Source organism: Sinocyclocheilus rhinocerous, unplaced genomic scaffold (assembly GCF_001515625.1).
Source record: "Sinocyclocheilus rhinocerous isolate Xijiao unplaced genomic scaffold, SAMN03320098_v1.1 scaffold1534, whole genome shotgun sequence".
NCBI classification, from domain to species: Eukaryota; Metazoa; Chordata; class Actinopteri; order Cypriniformes; family Cyprinidae; genus Sinocyclocheilus; species Sinocyclocheilus rhinocerous.
The window spans coordinates 1,287,607-1,307,352 of NW_015638992.1; the positions used below are offsets into that span (position 1 = coordinate 1,287,607).

Genomic DNA, 19,746 nt, shown 5'->3' on the forward strand with positions numbered 1-19,746 from the left:
TATATATAAAAACAAGATACAGATATATTTACTTACAGATATATATGTAAGATACTTAAAAAGAGATTTTTTTTTGTGCATGTTTTCTTGTAATTTAAACTCGCATTTGTTGGTTTGAAGTGTTGGGGTGACAGTCGCAGTATACTGTAGACGTCAAAAAGTATTGACACGTCTCAAATTCATCTTAAGTCATGAAATGCTCTGAAAATGAGTCATGCAAAAGCATCTGACAGTGTTTTAATTCTAAGCACCTTTGATTCTGTTGCAGAGGTGGAAATGTGAGGAGGACAAACCACTGAGCGGCGGCTGCCCTCTGCTCAACGTGGCACAGCACATGGACACTTGTCGTGGCCGCAAGGATGACGAGGATCTGAGTAGTTACTTGGACCTGGAGTTTATCCTGGCCAACACAACAGGACCTCTAGAGGCGGGAGCCGAGTTCGTCTCACACGCGGAGCCATGCGGCATGTACTCGACGGGAGCGTATGTGCCTCCGGAGCAATGCACCGCACCCCCTCCGCCGTACTCCAACAGCCTCATGGCTGAGCTTCTGAGATCCGACGTGGACAACTCCTACGACGGTGCCATTCAGGGAAGATTCATCGTCAACTCGTTCCCCAGACAGGACTTTGTTGATATCAAAGTCGAGCCACCAATGGACGGTTACGGGCCGGTGATGGGCATGGTGCCGCAGAGCTGCCAAAAAATCAAACAAGAGGGCAACGTTTCATGCATGATGTCCTTCGAGCAACCCAGACTGGCCGTTTCTCCGCAGGCGACGGGGAATATGACGCCTCCGTTGAGTCCGGATGACTCCCACCTGCGCCAGACCGTGTTTCCGCAGGCTTTCCATCACTCGCCTCCGGCTTACGCTCAAATGCAGATCCCCTACATGGCGCCGCACCAGTTTGGCATGTTCGAGGACGCCATGGGCATGCAACCCAACATGCAAAGGGCTCTTCTGACTCCTCCATCCTCCCCGCTGGATCTAATGGAGTCCAAACCCAAGCGAGGGCGACGCACCTGGCCGAGGAAGCGCACGGCGACACACACCTGCACCTACGCCGGCTGCGGCAAGACGTACACCAAGAGCTCGCATTTGAAGGCGCATCACCGAACCCACACCGGTAAGAACGCGTTTGAGTTTGTCTGTAACATGCATTTGTGTTTTGAAACCAGTAAAGCTAACCCATCGCTTTGCATCATCAGGTGAGAAACCGTACCACTGCAACTGGGAGGGATGCGGATGGAAATTTGCCCGTTCCGACGAGCTGACGCGTCATTTCCGCAAACACACGGGCCATCGGCCGTTCCAGTGCCACATGTGCGAACGCGCCTTCTCCCGCTCCGACCACCTGGCGCTGCATATGAAGAGACACCTGTGAGGACTGGATCCACAACCACATAACTGCCTTATTTAATGACTTAAAGCATATTGTTGATTAAGAAATATATCATCATCATCATACACTCTTAAAAATAAAGGTTCCAAAAGAACCGTTTTTGCTTCCCAAAGAACCTTTCAGTGTCCTAAAATATCATTTGAACAACATCTAAAGAACATTCACTGTTAAAAATAAAGGTTCCAAAAGAACAATTTTTTGGAACCTTTCAGTGATCAGTTCTTAAAAGAACTTTTTAATAATCTGAAGAACTTTTTGTGCAGTGGAAAGGTTCCATGGATGTTAAAGGTTATTATGGAGCCATCGATTCCAATAAAGAACCTTTAAAAAATTTTTAAAATGAAGGTTCCACAAGAACCATTTTTAGTTCCCAAAGAAGCAGTCAATGAAAGAACTGTTTGAAGAGCATTTAAAGAACTTTTTCCCCTATAAAGATTCTTGGAAAGGTTCCATTGAAATTGAAGGTTGTTGCCAATAAAGAACCTTTATATTTAAGAGGTTCCAAAGGAACCATTTTGGGTTCCCAAAGAACCTTTCAAGTGAAAGAACCATTTGAAGAACATAAAAATCCTTGAAAAGGTTCCATTGATGTTGAAAGTTCTTTATGGAACGTTTGATGCCCAAAAAACTACCTTTATTTTTAAGAGTGTACTTTTGTAACAAGTAGCTGGTACTACATAGATTGAGCTCTTTTTGAAGCCTTTTATGGGTAATATGCATCCTGAAGGGCTGGTCCTACGAATCTGTGTCCGATCGGGAGACAGCATGTATGTTTAACGGTGCCTTTCCGAAGCCACGAGGAGTGCAAAGCCTGACGACTAGCAAACCTCCAGTTTTCTGATGTAAAAGTGTAAAATGCACGACGACAATGTTTTGCTCTTGAAACTGCCTTGCTACTATGCAACAAACAGAGCTGTGTGTTCAAATGTGTTTGCATTTCTTTTCAAACGTCTTGTATCTTGATGCACATTGAGTGGTCAAGTGCCTCGTCGCACCGTATGCGCTAGGGCTCGAGGTCCTGGGTTTTTATAAGATTGTGTACATACATTTTATATTGTAAGTACTGTATTTATTGTAAATATTAAACTAAATTTGAATATATATATCCATCGGGTCTCTTGTCTTTGCCTGTCATGTTGGGTCTGATCTATTGGATGTCGGTTGCTAGTCTCTTATTACGGGCTCCTTTGAAGCCGCTGGAAAACGAAGTCCCCAGAAACTGGAGACGTTTATGGCGAGTGAGGGACGTCGCACGAGTGCTATTCTTGAACCCCCACTCAAGCTCGTGGAGTCAGGTATTATAGTTTAGCCCAAGATGCTTTCCAGCTGCGTCAGGTTGAGGCCAGCAGCCTGTGGCTTCTGCCTATAAATACAAACATTACATTTACATAATTACAGAGAGAATTTAGATCCGTCTGGACGGAGGGGCGCTCGGCTGAAGATCCCAGAGACGCAGAAAAGACACGGACATCAAAGAGACTCCGGGGGCGCTTTGATGTCCAAACATGGAAGATAAAATCCCAAATTTGCATATTTTATAGAAATATTTGTTAAGCATCAGCTCATTTTGCGTTGGGGCAGAAAGACTAGAAAAACATTGAGATTTAAAAAAAAAAAAGAAAAAAAATTTATGTATAAAGTATTATTTAGACACACCTACAAATGGTATATTATTGCTATTTTTTTATATTTTATAACAGAGAAACATGGAAATTTAGATAAATGTTTTAGATATGCCCCAGTTCATCATTATAAAAATAATAAATTAAAATTATGTTAAAAAAAATGAATAATTCAAACATTCAAAAATATAAATGAATATTCTATATAAAAATAAAAATATGATTTATATATCAATTATATGTGCATGCAAAGTATATTAAATTCCTATTGAGTAATGTCAAAACGTGTCTAAATAAAGCATTCAGCTCTGCTTTTGTTTTCCAAGAGTTGAACTTGTTCTGCATTTGTGAATAATGTGTGAAAACGGCACTAGAGTTCCCTTTCATGCAAATTCGAGACGAAAAGAAGAAATGTGATCCTGACTATTATTAGCGACTCAGTGAAGTAGAAATCTCATTTCACTTTTGTGTGCTGATGATAGTAACTTTTACTACCAATCTGACATGAACAGAAAAAAACAAGCTTCTCTTTTTCCCCTTCAAAGCAAAGCAAATATAAAGGGCTGTGTTTGCCGTGATTACTGCAATTCAACAGCTTTCAAAGTAGAAATAAAGATCCCCGTCTATACAGTCAAGAACTAGTCTATTAGAGATGAGAAATACTGACAATTACTTTTAAAACAACAGTATGCAAGGACACGTTTCAAACAAAATAATGAATATTAATTCAGAGAGTGACATCTAGTTATCATGCAAATAAATGCCAGTGCACTGCAAAAAATGCTTTTCTTACTTAGATTTTTTTTGTCTTGTTTCCAGCCAAAATATCAAAAAAATTTCTAGACAAGTAAAAATTGTCTTGTTTTCAGAAAAAACATGTCAAAATTAAGCGAGTTTTTGCTTGAAACAAGCAAAATAATCTGCCAGTGGGGTAAGCAAAATAATCTTATTTCAAAGAGAAAACAAATCTAGAAAATCCTTCTTGATTTAAGAATTTTTTAAATATAGATGCTGCTAACATGAACATGAGCAGATATGAAGTGTTGCAGGTGCACACGGATCTGATCTGAGTGCAGCTCAAACCGTCTGATTGTTTTGGCAACTGACGGCAGAAACTCACTATTAACTTGACGATTTTAAAAGCAGATATTGATCATGTAGATTTTGCAACACCAAGGTCATGGCTTCAATTTCCAGTGAATGCATCAACTGATAAAACAGTAAACAGTGAATGCAATAAGTTTCTTTGGACAAAATCGTCTGCCAAATGCATAAATATCGAATGTTTATTTAAATGTCTAAAATTGAAAATCAAAATATTTATCATAATGGCCTCAAAGGTTTCTTTTCTTTCAAATTTAAAGGAATTAAAAATCGAAAAAAATATATAAATAAAATAATAAATTATAGTCAACATTTGAAGTGGATCAAAACCTTTCATCAAAGTTGTCCTAAAACCTAAAACCAAAATCCTGAACTTCTTTGATCCACTTCAAATGTTGACTACTGTATATATATATATATATATATATATATATATATAAAACACTATATAAATACCACTAAAATATTATTGGTGGATGAATTTCCTAAATGAGGTCCAGGTCATATTTCAATCAATCAATCAATAGAATAGAATTATATATGTTAGCCCTTTCTTTAAAATATTTCAACTTTTAAATATAATTAATTAAAAAAATAAATACACAATTTCCTTTGATTTTTGGGATGAAATGGCTGCAATATGTTCTTCGTTTGAAAGAAAAAAAAATCAATTTATAGTGGATTCAGATAAATATGTTTGACATTTATTAAAACGTTGAAAAGCAGCACATTGTAAAATCATTTTTAACCCTTTTCCACCAAAAAAACAAAACACATAAAAACACGGAAGGTCAGAATCTTTAAAATGATTAAAGAGAAAATCAAACCCATATACTGTACACACCAGAGTTTCCTTCTCTAGCATATAAACAACCCATAACCTGCTGATTTTAGTGTTAAGTATCACAGATGCAATAAATATATCGATACATAATAAGAACAAGTTCAATATACAGTATGAGGCTTCACTTCAAGGCAAGGCTAGAAAAGGGTTCAAACCAGATGAAAGTGGGCAGAGCTCCTTCAGGAGTGCTGGTTTGTGTGATCTGGTGTCATCTAGAGGAAGTTTTAAAGGGTTAAACACCAACAATACAGAGTCATTATTACATCATCTCACTCTCATACGAACAGTGCAAAACCCAAATGAAAACAGGTTCCTTCAAAAACTAAAGAATATGCTTCATTTGCTCTTCATGCATCTAATAAAACAGTATCAGGAGGATTTGTTCTTCACTGTCGGGAATGCATTGATTATGCAGGTTTATATGTAAATACAGACATCATATATGATCATAAAGTGGGCCGACGGTGGAAAATGTCATGCATTTAGTAATTCATCCCTCTTATTAAACCAAACGTCTGGTTGAGATTTGAAGCTGATCATAGTCAAACTAAGGTCCTAAAGACACTGAGATATAAAGCACTTTTGGCTTTGCAAAACCGACATTGGCCATGGGTTGATATTTATTATGAGACTTCTGTGCATTAATAAATGACTTAAGGCTGAAAAGATCTCACTTACATGATCTCCAGCTGCTCCTACAGTATTTGGTGAAGCTGTATATAATATTTAGAGTGGTTGAGCGTTTTGTGCATTTCATGAGCAAATGTGTGAAGTGAATCTGTAACTTTGACCTTTGGTTTTGTTGTACTTAATTGTTTCAGTGATCGCTACAGCAAACCTGAGAGGTCTTCAGGAAGAGCGCGTGATTGGGGCAAAAGCTTGATCTGAAGGTTTTAGGTGAGTCTCGCTGAAGTATTAAAGCTTCACGTTCTGGGCATTTCGGCTTGACTGAGAGCCAGAGCCAGTTCCAGTTCCTGCTGCTCCTGTAGGCGGAGCCTCCGGATTCGCTCCGCCTCCTCTCTCTGACTCTCACGCTTCGCCCACTCCAGCTGCTGCGTCTCACTTCCGAGCTGAACCAGAAAACAAATGTCATTACAGAAACTACGATTCAACACACACAGCAGAATGCATCACTGTAGGGCTGCCAGCTATATACCAAAAAAAAAAAATATATATATATATTGGCATCTTTCGGCCTTGTTGATCTCGATATGTATGCATTTGCTCTGAAATGTTTTAAAAGTCTATTTTTTTTTTAAAAACAAACAATAACTTGTAGATTTAATATGTTTAATCAAAGAAGTAATATATATATATATATATACACACAGTGGTGTGAAAAAGTGTTGGCCCCCTTCCTGATTTCTTATTTTTTTGCATGTTTGTCAAACTTTAATGTTTCAGATCATCAAACAAATTTAAATATTAGTCAAAGATAAACACAACATGCAGTTTTTAAATGAAGGTTTTTATTATTAAGGGAAAACAAAATCCAAAACTACATGACCCTGTGTGAAGAAGTGTTTGCCCCCCTGTTAAAACTGTGGTTTATCACACCTGAGTTCAATTTCTCTAGCCACACCCAGGCCTGATTACTGCCACACCTGTTCGCAATCAAGAAATCTCTTAAATAGGAACTGCCTGACAAAGTGAAGTAGACGACGAGGGCGGTTGGCGACACTAGGATGTGACTGGAGCAGAGATGGAAGGAAGTGACGTAGGATCAGGAAGTGAGCTGGACATAGAGGATGAATGTATTGGCGGGGAGAAAGGAGGTAAAAATGGAAATTGGAACATAGTAGAAAATCGGAAAAGGAAAAAAAAATGGAATCAACTTTCTGGTTCGGAAAGTGAAAGGGAAAGACAACAGGAGAAAAGGAAAAAGGAAGAGTTTAAGGTAATGATACATTTCTTGTCCGATAATATGAATGCATTGAACCCACTGAAAATAACTAAAGCGATCAAAGAAGAGATCGGGAAAATCGAACATGCGAAAATGTTACGGAATGGAAAGTTGCTACTTTTTTGTAAAGATAGCTGGAAGCAACGGTTTGAAGTTAAAACGTCTTAATGATGGATTTTTTTCTTACAAACACGCAGCTTTTGGCTTCACAAGACGTTAACTGATGGACTGGAGTGGTGTGGATTACTTGTGGATTACTGTGATGTTTTTATCAGCTGTTTGGACTCTCATTCTGACGGCACCCATTCACTGCAGAGCATCCATTGCTGAGACACTGATGCAATGCTACATTTCTCCAAATCTGATGAAGAAACAAACTCACTGAGGGTGAGCACATTTTCTTTTTCGGTGTAAAGCGGGGCATTATTCTTGCATTAGCATGCGCAGGACAATGCAAACGGGCAAAACGGCAGCGCAGGAAGCAGCGATGGCAAATGTCAGGACGAAGCGGATGCAACTACAAACTACAATAGCAGAAACTAGCTCTAGATGGAGACGATCAGACGGCATGACACTGGACTTACAGCCCTAAAGTCTGTAAACGCTGAGGACGGGTTAACCGCAGACCGTAACGTTGAGGACGAGGAGAAGGGTCCTCTGTCCGTATGCGTCTTTCGAACGGCTGGAGCACCAAACCCTTGTTGACTATGAACCCCTGAGCCGCTATTCTTCCCTGAAAGTGTCAAAGAAAACAAAGATGAGACCCAAACACCAACAGAGCAGTTCAGGTACAGGAACGGATCATTAAAAGTGCTGTAGAATTCAGTCAAAAGCAGCTGAACTTTATTATTCTGGCAGTGCATCTCACATGATTTGAACAACGGTTTATCAACATTTAATCAAATAAAAGCACTAATAAGAGTGATGATTGGCTATTTATTATTGCTGTTTAATATTACGGCTATTTATCAGCAGGACAGATCAAATGATTTTGATCAACTAATGAAGACAAAACATCTGTATTAAATGCAGTTGCTTTAACAAAGTTCAGTTGCTTTTGTTCAAATTCTGTGATAACCTGGATGAACAAGACCTTCACAAATTGATTAAAAGGCTTCTAGATGCAGGACACCCTTGATATGTGGAAGAAAGAAGTGACCGCAATCAAGAAAACTGAAGAAACCAAAATGTAAAAGTGCACATGAATTCAGCCGCTCCATCAGGCTCAAACTATATTCCATATTCTAACATGCACAAACCCAAATATTGAGTAAAACAGTACATTATTGATTGTATGAACTTTCTATGCATTATATTTGCTATTGCATAAAATAAGTATATTTAAAATAAATCATAATAAATTATATAAACATTTAAATAATAAAAACACTACTAATAACAATAAAAAAATATTTATAATATATAATAATAATATTTATAATCAATATTTCTCTTTCAGTGAGCTCACTGCAATGCATTTTGGGATTGTTTTCTCCTCAAAGTTTCCATGCGACGCTGCCTTACAATTTGGACAAAATGAGGCATCTTAGAAGTCACTATAATGTTCCTGCCTACCTTTTGGAGCAGACGTTTAATTAACTTAGATTAAACGAGTGCTTTAGATGGTCTGCAGCGGCTGACATCTATTAGATTAGATTGAGGATGTAAAAAAAGGCCTATATTCACCAGCGGTGCACCAACACCACTGCAAAAGTTTCATTTCTTCAAACTATGAGCAGAATTTACAAACCTTTAAAAACTGCCCACACCAACCACAACCCACTATAACAACCAACAAGATTTAAATGAGCTCGATATGAGGTGAATCTCACAAAACCTGTCAAGAACAAGCAGCAATTACTGTAATGAAATATGTTTTAATATTAAAACTGAATCGTAATTGTACAATAAACTTAAATGTAATTGTGAATTGTGTTGCATAATTTTTGAATTGTAAAATACCTGTTGTAGATTTTTTAAATAAAAAAATATTGTATTACTGTGAAGATCTAATGAGAGTGACAATTAAGAAATATGCATTTAAACTCATTACTGTAATTAAATATTTATTTTATTTTATTATATTATTTTACAATATTATATTATTTTATTTGCAAAATTATAATTGTGAAATAAATGTAAATGTAAAAATTGAATTGTAAATTGTATTATATAAATTTTAAATGCAAAATACCTGTTGTAATGTTTTTTAAATGATTTTTTATTAAAACAATTACTGTGACGATCTAATGTGTGTATATATATAGACAGACAGACAGACAGACAGATAGACAGATAGATAGATAGATAGATAGATAGACAGACAGACAGATAGATATTAAATACATTTTAAATGCAAAATACCTGCTGTAATGTTTTTTAAATAATTTTTTATTAAAACAATTACTGTGACGATCTAATGTGTGTATATATATAGACAGACAGACAGACAGACAGATAGACAGATAGATAGATAGATAGATAGATAGATATAGACAGACAGACAGACAGACAGATAGATAGATATTAAATACATTTTAAATGCAAAATACCTGTTGTAATGTTATTAACGGACGGACAGACGGACGGACGGACAGACGGACAGACGGACAGACAGATAGATAGATAGATAGATAGATAGACAGACAGACAGACAGATAGATAGATATTAAATAAATTTTAAATGCAAAATACGGACGGACGGACGGACAGATAGATAGATAGATAGATAGATAGATAGACAGACAGACAGACAGGCAGACAGACAGATAGGTAGATAGGTAGATAGAAATTATCTACGTGTTATTACGTGGCAATTAAACTCATTAATGCAATTAAAACATTTTATTTTGTACTAAACTTAAAATAAAGTAGTTTTTGTATGTTTTAAACACTTTACATATTATTGTATTACAGTACAGTAAATGCTGAATTACAGTAATGATGACCACTTTTGTGAATAATTGCCAAAACAACAACAGCAACAAACAAAACACTAAAAACAAAAAACTTAAAAGTAAACTGTCAATAGTAAAAAAAAAAAAATTTTTTTATTTAGGGGTAAAATGTGTTGAGTAACATATGCCACAATGCAAAAATCTTCCTAAAATTAGGAAGAATTCAAATTAGACTTTGGGATAAAATATGACCTATTTATTTTTTCATGAGATTCACCTGAAAAAAGAAATGCATTAAAGAATTAAAGTGGCTTACTAAGGAATGACAGTAACATTTATATGTGAAATCTGCACCATTAATATTCTGTATGAAGTGCTCAGCAGGATCATTCAGAGTGCAAACACATAAGAGAAGCCACAAAGGGTCACAGAGATCAGAAACGTACAGCATTTACACCCGAGGAGTGTGAGAACCTGGCATAAACATATTTAGCCAGCCGTGGGAACACTGGTGCTCAGTGTAAGGGTGTGAACCGCGAACTTTAGAGGAACTCACTTCTCTATATCTCTCTCACCACTACACAGGCCTCATGTGCCATGGAGAGGAAGAGCTTTTTTCTTTCTTAACTCAGAGATAGTAGTGAAACTACCAGCGCCCCACCCATGCCCTTTCTGTGCCTGTTATAGCAATAAACACCACAATCAACACTAAACAATCCCCTGCAGCAAACACAAGAATTAGTAGTGTAAACACCTCGCTGTGAAGAGTCCCAACGTAAAAGCACTAAATGCAGAGCGTAAACACGCATGCTGCTGTTACAGGTGACTTCAGTGCGTTCATGAGAAAGACTGGAGCTCAATGTGCAAAACAAACTCATGAGAGTATCTCCGAATTCAGATATTTATCTGAAAATGCATTTGAGCCTGAAACATACGAATGTGCACACAGACACTTCTAATAATTAACAATGAATTATACAACCACTATAAGCACATTGACTCACGTAAAGTACACACTAAATAGCAAATCTATTTATAGTTATAAATCTAGATTAGAATTTATAATTAATCTGTCTTAATTGTTTATATTGTCACAAAATGTAAACTATATCACCCAGCTGTTTATAAATGAATAAATGTATTTGGCCCAGTATGAACACAGACTAATTCTAATAATTACCAAATTAATAATTAATAATGAATTAAACAATTACTAAGTATATTCACTCACATTACGTGATATATACTAGATAGCAAATCTATTTACAATTAATAATTATATTCATTTTAATTATTTACAAATCATCCATTTTAATTATATATACACACTATTAGTATACTTATGTATTATTATTATTATTATTTAATAAACAATTATTTTTATACTGATTACTGTGATGATCTAATGATCGTGACAATTAATATCGTAAAAATTTTTGTAATTACTCATTATTGTAATTAAATTATTTTAGTTTTATAGTATATACATTTTAATAGTAAAATAAATTTAAATGTAAAAATGTAATTGCATTATATAAATTTTTCATGCTCTTCGTGCTCTTTATGTCGAATTTTAATAAAATATTATGTATATAACTCATTATATAGCTAATTACTGTAATGCAATTTTTTTATTATGTATTTAATTATATATATACATATTAATAATAAATATAATATATAATTATTATTTAATACAATTTTAATAATTTTGCTAAATAAATTTAACATTATATATATATATATATATATATATTGAAAAGCTCTATAAATGAAGTACAACAATATATAGTTAACAAAATTTTTTATGAAAACAGAAAATAGATTGAGATTAACAACTGCTTTAGAAGCACTTTTTTATTGTTAGTTCATGCTGTAGTTAACTAATGTTAACAAATGCAACCTTATAGTAAAGCATTTTACCCAAAAACCTCTATATTTTCCCCATCTGAACAATCGCAGAACTTGTAGGACGAATCACTTTAATTCCTCGTGTTTGGATAAAAGCATCAGCTAAATGTATAAATGGTCACAGAGTCATGCTAGAGGCCGGGTAACCTCTACAGTGCTGATAACGCCGCAGGAAACAGTGATTCACAGCCTCGACCAAAACAGAGGCTGACAACACACTCTGATGATGTGATTCCGGATTCGCTCGTTCTATATGTGCATGCAGGTCATCAAGGCTGAGTTTACAGGACCTCACACACACACACACACACACACAGAGTCATGTTGTGTACACATTTGCACGTGTGAAAACACAAACAGACTTTCTCACGAATGCAAATCTTGCAAATACACAAACAAAGCAATCTCTTCTAGGAAAAACACCCTTATTTACTCTATTATTACCCCTAATTTACATTTTGTCATTATTTACTCAACCTAATGTCATTCACGACCTGAATTTGTATGACTACAGTACTTGTCAAAAGAATGGGAAACATTACGATTTGTAAATGTTTCTAATGAAGTCTCTTCTGCTCACCAAGGCTGCATTTATGTGCTCAAAAATACAGTAAAAACAATCAAATTGTGAAATATTATTACAATTGATCCTTCAGAAATCATTCTAATATGTTGATTTGCTGCTCAAGAAACATTTCTGATTATTATCAATGTTGAAAAGAGTTGTGCTGCTGAATATGTATGCAGAAATCATGATATACCACCATTTAAATGTGTGTGTGTGCGCGTTTTTGTGATTTATGAGGACACAAATTTGTATAATGACCATGGGTATGACATAGGTATTACAACGAGAAGGTGATTTATGAAGACATTTTGAGTGTCCCCATATTTCAAAAGGCTTATAAATCATTCAGATTGAGTTTTTTTGAAAATCTAAAAATGCTAAGTTTCCTGTAAGGGGGATGTTTTGGTGTAGGGCAATAGAAAATGCAGTTTGTACAGTATAAAAACCATTACGCCTATGGAATGTCCCCACAATTCACAAAAACCTCTGTGTGTGTGTGTGTGTGTGTGTTGGGTGTGTGTTTTAAATAATGCTTTTATTCAGCAAATATGCATTAAATTGATCAAAAGTGACAGCAAAGACATTTACAATATCGCAAAAGATTTCTATTTCAAATTAATGCTGTTCTTTTGAACTTTCTGTTCATCATAGAATCCTGAAAAAAATGTTTCCACGAAATATTAAGCAGCAAAAACTTTTTTAAACATTGATAATAATAAGAACCATTATTAATAACCGAGTGCCAATATTAATTGAGCAGCAAAGCAGCATATTAGAATGATTTCTGAAGGATCATGTGCCACTGAAGACTGGAGTAATGATGCTGAAAATTCAGCTTTGCAACACAGCAATAAAATACATTTTAACATATATTTAAATAGGAAATAGTTATTTCAAATTGTAATAATATTTCACAATATTACTGTATTTTTGATCAAACAAATGCAACCTTGCTGAGCAGAAGAGACTTCATTTTCTCAACATTTTCCAAACATTTGACAAGTACTGTATATACGTTCATTGCATGGAAAACACAGCGTGAACAGAGAAAGGCAAGTCACATATGTTCGAAACAACATGAGAATCTTCATTTCTGGGTGAACTATGGACAAATAAACCTGCAGTCGTCTGGTCTTCCTCTCTGTGTGACGCTGCAGCAGCTGAATATCTCATGCCAAGGCCACTCTTATCTTCCCTGTCACAGCTGTCCTACGATGAGCTCACAGCGCACTGATGCGCTTCGATATCGTTAAAATGGGGAAGTGTTTGTCTTTCCATTATCAGACTCACTCTGCATGATCTGTCATTTTATTGAGTTTGTTTGCATGTGGTGAAATGTCTGATGTGGGTTGTGAAATGCGGTACAAGTCTGAAGGTGTTTATAATTAAAACTTCAATGATTACTTATAAGAATACTCCAGTTTCAAGATAAATCAGGCTTTACCTAAATAATTCATCAGGACTTGCGCTTGCAATAATGCACTTACAATGGAAGTCTATGGTGCACTGCACTAAACAAATAGATTGGAAAGCATTGCCAAGGTATGCGGCAAGGAGAGGACTTATGTGACATAACTATCCGAAATATTTACCAGTTTGTTATTATTATATTATATATTTTCTAACTAATAATTATAATTCTGTAATATAATTTTTTATAATATTATATTATTATATTTTATAACTAAAACTATTAAACGACAATTTCAGTAAATAAACAAACAAAATGCAAATATTAGATGAAAAGCTTACTTAAAAACTCGAGAACAAAAAGTTCTTAAGTGCTAAAATGATTTGAAAAATTATTAATACTGGAAAAAATTATATATTTAAAAACTAAAAAAAAATGACAAAAGCCCAAAACAAAATTACTAAAACTTAAACTAAAACTGAAAAAAAAGAAAAAAAATGTATATATATATTAATATTAAAAAAAAAATTCAGTTTTGATATATATATAAAAATTAAACAAATTTTTAAAAAAAATTGCAAATGTTGCGCATTGGCAGCAAACTGAAATAAGTAATTAAAAAAGTTGTTAAGTACTAAAATTCTGAAACTCAATTAATTGACAAAAATGACAAAAGCACAAAAGTGCTATAACTTAAACTAAAATTGTATAAATAAAGGCTAATTTAAAAAATATTAATAATTACTATTTTAGCATAGAAATAACACTAAAATAACTGACATTTACATGGACCAAAATCAATCCACTAAAACTTAAACTAAGACTGAAAAAAAAGAAAAAAAATGTATATATATATATATATATTAATATAAAAAAAAATTCAGTTTTGATATATATATAAAAATTAAACAAATTTTTAAAAAAAATTGCAAATGTTGCGCATTGGCAGCAAACTGAAATAAGTAATTAAAAAAGTTGTTAAGTACTAAAATTCTGAAACTCAATTAATTGACAAAAATGACAAAAGCACAAAAGTGCTATAACTTAAACTAAAATTGTATAAATAAAGGCTAATTTAAAAAATATTAATAATTACTATTTTAGCATAGAAATAACACTAAAATAACTGACATTTACATGGACCAAAATCAATCCATTTAAATTACATTGGTAAAGTATAACCAGACGCTCATCCAATCAACACTAAAAGGATGATTTATACAATTATACGGCTCAAATCACAATTTTGTAAGAAACAAATAGAAGCGCTTTACAAACATTTTTGCTGAGGGATGAGTCTGGGCCTGGTTATAGCTGGATAAAGATAACTAGTCTTACAACTCCCTGACATTTCCGCTCAAATGAAACATGTCTAGAAATACTAATAAATCAAGCATACATCGTAAAATCCAAAATTCAATCTAAAGATTTCGCTCCAGACATACCAGTTCTTAAATTTGGTTATAGATGTCAGCATGTTACACAAAAAGCACTTAATATTACAATAATATTTCTATACCAGATAAACATTACATTTCACTCTTCTTCACCGCATAATAAAACCAGCGAGATAAACGTCATTATGCATTTTTATATAATTAAAAGTCACACACACACACACTCTCAGGCTTATCAGATGAACGAGATATTAACTCAGTAAATCACAAGCACACTTTGATGTTGCCAGGCTTTTCTCACCGTAAGGAGGCGGCGCTGGTCTCTGCGGTCCGGGTTTTTTGGGAGGAGGCAGCGGATACATCGGCTTTCGGCTCTGAGAACAAACACAAACCACAACACTGCATCTACACTAATCAATAATCACACACAAACAAATAACTGCTTACTGCATATTGCAACGCATGTACAGCCTTTTACATTTTCAGGGTTATCAAAAGTTGGGAAAACTTAGATCAGGCCTTTTGCAGGTTTTATGAAAGTAAATGTGAGATTTTTAAAGACCTTTTTAAGACTTTTTGAGTAAAGAAAACTTAAGGAACACAATTTGTTTTATAAGCAACACTTCACAGTTTGACAATACAACTTCCAATTTTACGGTACCTTCTGAACACACTGTAAAAAGGTGACGTTCTTCATCATTTTTGTCTATTTTTGTGTTGTTCTTTGGTGCAAATGTCTTAAGATTCTTAAATCAAGATAAATGTACTTGACATAGAATAAGAAGTCGTGTTTTATGTGAAACTGATCAAAATGAAGTGAATTTATAATTATAAAAGAACAAATATCTGCCAATGGGCTCAGAAAACTCACTTAATTCTGTTCAATTTCTGAAAAAACAAGACTTCAAATCTTCATTTTGCATCTTAAGTATAAATGCATGCTGATATAAGGATGTTTAGATATTTGTGCTGGAAAACAAGACAAAAATACTAAGGAAGATATTCATTTTTAGCAAATCATGCAACATTTAATGCCGTGACTTTATACATTTAAGACTTTCTGCTCCGATTTAATTTGTGGAGGGGCGAATTAAGACATTTTTAGACTTTTTTTAAAGTTATATAGCAGTGAATAGAAACTACAACAAATATAATGAACACTATGAACACTTCAAACTGAATTATGCTAGATTACTATATGAACATTGCATTAAGTGCATGTGTTTGCATGTCAGTTGAATCTATATCAGTTCATTTTACATATTTAAAGTACTTTTGTGTAAAACATTTTAATATATTTTATTCTTTGCTTTTATTTTTTATACCTCTGTTGCGATCATTTTATGATTTTTTAAAAATCCTTTTTATGCAAAGCACTTTGAATTATCATTTTTTTGCATGAAATGTGCTGTATAAATAATCTTGCTTTCTTGCTAAAATTGTCTTAAAAATCATTTCATATTTCATGCATCACACCTGAAATGGAAGGTGAGGTCGGGGTTATTGCACTGTGGGATACGGTAATCCATGCAATGTGCTCTGGTTGTATAACTTACATTTTGACAAATGTAGCAGATCATTCAAATATTCCATGAATATAAATTTTAGCTAAAGTTTTAGTAATTTTGTGTTTTTGTAATTAGTGTTATATTCATTTCAGTTAACATTTATTTTAAGTAACAAAATTGATTTAATTTTAGTTTAATTTTTAGTTTTAGCTAACTATAATACCTCTGGGTGCAACTTCTATGAATGAAATGAATCTAAATTAACCCAAAAAATAAAATAGAAAAAAATATTTCTTAATTTTTTGCTTTCACATTTACGAATTTCAAACTAAACATGTTTTCTTGTAAATATTGTTCTAACTAACAAAAGCCAGTTCTTTTTCTCTCTTTATTTCCAGCCTGTATCCTGTAAATAATCAATTTATACTAATAAATCTAATAATATTCACTACCAAATATTTCAAATGTTTGGGGTCATTAAGATTTTTTTATGGTTTTGAAAGAGTCTCTTCTGCTCATCAAGGCTGCCTTTACTGGATCAAAAATACAGTAAAAACAGTAATATTGTGAAAAAAATATTACAATTTAAAATAGCTGTTTTCTATGTGAATATATAGTCAAATGTAATTTATTTCTGCGATCAAAGCTGAATTTTCAGCATCATTACTCCAGCCTTCAGTGTCACATGATCTTCAGAAATCATCCTAATATGCTGATTTGCTGCACAAGAAACATTTCTGATTATTATCAATGTTGAAAACAGTTGTGCTGCTGAATATTTTTGTGGAAACGGAGATACATTTTATTTTTCAGTATTCTTTGATGAACAGAAAGTTCAATCAACACAAACTCAGCACACTTGAAAAAACGATAGGTTATCTTTGCGTTTAAATAATGGAACATCACTTACTCGTAATGTTGTAAAGTGTTTTCTATTGGATATTTAAGCCCCTTGTCATTTATGACGTATGAGTTGGTGATTGGTCCACATGTAGTGTCGATGACATTCATTGGTTGGAAGCGTATTTTAAAAATGTCTTGTCTTTAATAGTATACACATGCCTGATGAAGGTCAGTGGACCGAAACGTTGCTTGTGATTTTTTCATATTTAGCAAGTATGGATAGTGTGCGGGATTGCATCTTTTTATGAATAGAAAGTTCAAAAGAACAGCATTTATTTGAAACAGCAACATGATAAATGCCTTTACTGTCACTTTTGATCAATTTAATGCATCCTTTTTCCGAAACTTGTTACATCCAAAGAAATGCTTCTTAAAATTACAATTACATACAAAAGCTAGAGTTCTAAAGGTTTACAACAAGAATGACCCAATTATGAACACAGACGACGTTATGAAGGAGGAAAGAAGTCGTATGTTTGCTGTGAGAAAGCTGAGCTAGTAAAACGCGTGTGAGTTTCCTGCACGCATCTGTAAGTGTGAGACCACTAACAGCTCCGAACACACTCTCTAGTGTTCCCGTAAAAAGAGTTATTTCAGGAGCACGTCTGTCTGCGTGTTTCCCATAAATGAACCCCGCTTCCTCCGACGGGACGCGCAGAAAGAGCTTACCTGTTCAGCGTGAGCAGGGCAGAAACAGAGAGAGAGAGAAGACAGCTGTGTGGATTCCTGACGCTTTTCCATTATGCTTAGCCACAAAGCGTTCCCTGTTCTGACGGGACTATTTTCGGAAGGCCTGTAGCTAAACGTGTACGTAAAAGCGCTATTAATAGAATCATGCCGCAGGAAATTTTGAGGCAATGCCTCAAAACAAACGCTGACCTCTACTTTTTAAAAATACACATACATACAGTATATATTTTGAAAATATTTACATGTATATACATTTATATTCTTACATTTTATATTATATATAAATATATTTAATATATAAACATAACATATTTTTCTTAAATATATACATGTATGTGTTTGTATTTATATATACATAATAAATATACACAGTACACATTTATTTAATACACGAGTTTCACAATTTGAGTTGAATTACTGAAATAAATGAACTTTTCCAAGACATTCTAATTTATTGAGATGCACCTGTACATACACTAAATGTAAACGATATTACTGTGTCCAACCAAAAAAAGGATTTATTGGCTCGTTTCCACTGAGCGGTACGGTTCAGTACAGTACGTTTCGGTACGGGTAACCCTGATCAGGCTTGCGTTTCCACTGCCAATAGTACCCTTACTTGATAGGCGTGGTGTATGCCGGAAAGTAGCGATCGATGATAAAGCGCGACAATAAGCACAACTCTACCTCTTTTTGTTAAATGTCAGTTTTAATGAACAATAATAGCCATTATAAAAGTATAAGTACAAAGTATAAGAGGCTTATATAAGAGGAAATAAAGACAAAAGCAAACAGTTCAGTCAAACGTATGCTACAAAGTCAGCGCTGTACTACGATAAAATACACGGTTATATTTTTTTGTGTTTGCGCACTCTGATGTAAATAAGCCCATCACTCATGGACAGCAGAGCGGAACGAGTGAAGGACGCTTTATCCCCTTGTATCACGCAAAAGTGACGATTCTAGTCAACCAATCAACGTTCTGCAGTGAGTTTAGCTCCGCCCTTTTGGTACCGAAAAAAGTACCAAAAAAGGGTACCAAAAAAGTGGTACGGTACGGTTCACTATTTTGGTACCATTCACAACTTCTGACAGTGGAAACGGAAATAATTGCGTACCGTACTGTACTGTACCGAACCGTACCGCTCAGTGGAAACGAGCCATATGAGTTATTGAAGACTTGTAGGCCTCAGTTGAAAGCTGCATCATGACACTGTATGATTATAATTATTCCAGTGTCTTCATTAACTTCACAACTAAAGTGTTACTTAAGTGTTTGTGTGAAAGCTGGTTCTTACGACTCTATCTTTGATCTACTCTCTGAATCATGCATCACTCTGGTACTAAGAAGACCAACTAGCTTCCTCTAACAGACGAAGAGACGAAAAGATAAGGAGATGATGAACAACAACAAACAAAAAAACGTGGCGCAACATCACTTACCATATTTTATCTCTAAACAGATAATTTTTTGATGTGTCAAATGATTACACACTACTGGTCAAAAGTTTGATATTCTTAATGTTTTTGAAAGTCTCTTCTGCTCACCAAGGCTTTATTTATTTGATCAAAAACAGAGTAATTA

At 34.3% G+C, this 19,746-nt stretch overlaps 2 protein-coding genes across 3 annotated transcripts in view; one reads left to right on the forward strand and one right to left on the reverse strand.

The window, feature by feature from the left end:
- Nucleotides 1-1,500, forward strand: part of LOC107750946 (Krueppel-like factor 2) — a 2,043-nt gene extending 543 nt beyond the window's left edge. The window contains exons 2-3 of the mRNA XM_016566528.1: nt 269-1,127; nt 1,210-1,500. Of these exons, the coding sequence (XP_016422014.1) occupies nt 269-1,127; nt 1,210-1,385 (1,035 nt within the window). The 3' untranslated portion in view covers nt 1,386-1,500. The remainder of the gene's footprint in view (nt 1-268; nt 1,128-1,209) is intronic.
- A 3,361-nt stretch (nt 1,501-4,861) lies between these two features.
- Nucleotides 4,862-15,473, reverse strand: LOC107750919 (epidermal growth factor receptor substrate 15-like 1). 2 transcript variants are annotated; one of them, XR_001641197.1, is made up of 4 exons: nt 15,362-15,473; nt 7,461-7,609; nt 5,364-6,043; nt 4,862-5,328 (listed from the first exon to the last, which is right to left on the reverse strand). XR_001641197.1 is itself a non-coding variant. In XM_016566496.1 (3 exons), the coding sequence occupies exons 1-3, from the start codon at nt 15,420-15,422 to the stop codon at nt 5,897-5,899; spliced, it is 357 nt and encodes a 118-aa protein (XP_016421982.1). In that variant the 5' UTR covers nt 15,423-15,473; the 3' UTR covers nt 4,862-5,896. The 2 variants fall into 2 exon arrangements, 1 of the variants encoding a protein (XP_016421982.1); XM_016566496.1 differs by having other exon boundaries at nt 4,862-6,043.
- Nucleotides 15,474-19,746: the final 4,273 nt, after the last annotated feature.

Coding starts and splice junctions, on each gene's coding strand:
- LOC107750919 (XM_016566496.1), bottom strand. CDS start 15,422: ATGTATCCGCTGCCTCCTCCCAAAAAACCCGGACCGCAGAGACCAGCG. Junction 7,610..15,361: donor ACCAGCGCCGCCTCCTTACG/GTGAGAAAAGCC, acceptor TGACACTTTCAG/GGAAGAATAGCGGCTCAGGG. Junction 6,044..7,460: donor CGTTTACAGACTTTAGGGCT/GTAAGTCCAGTG, acceptor TTTCTGGTTCAG/CTCGGAAGTGAGACGCAGCA.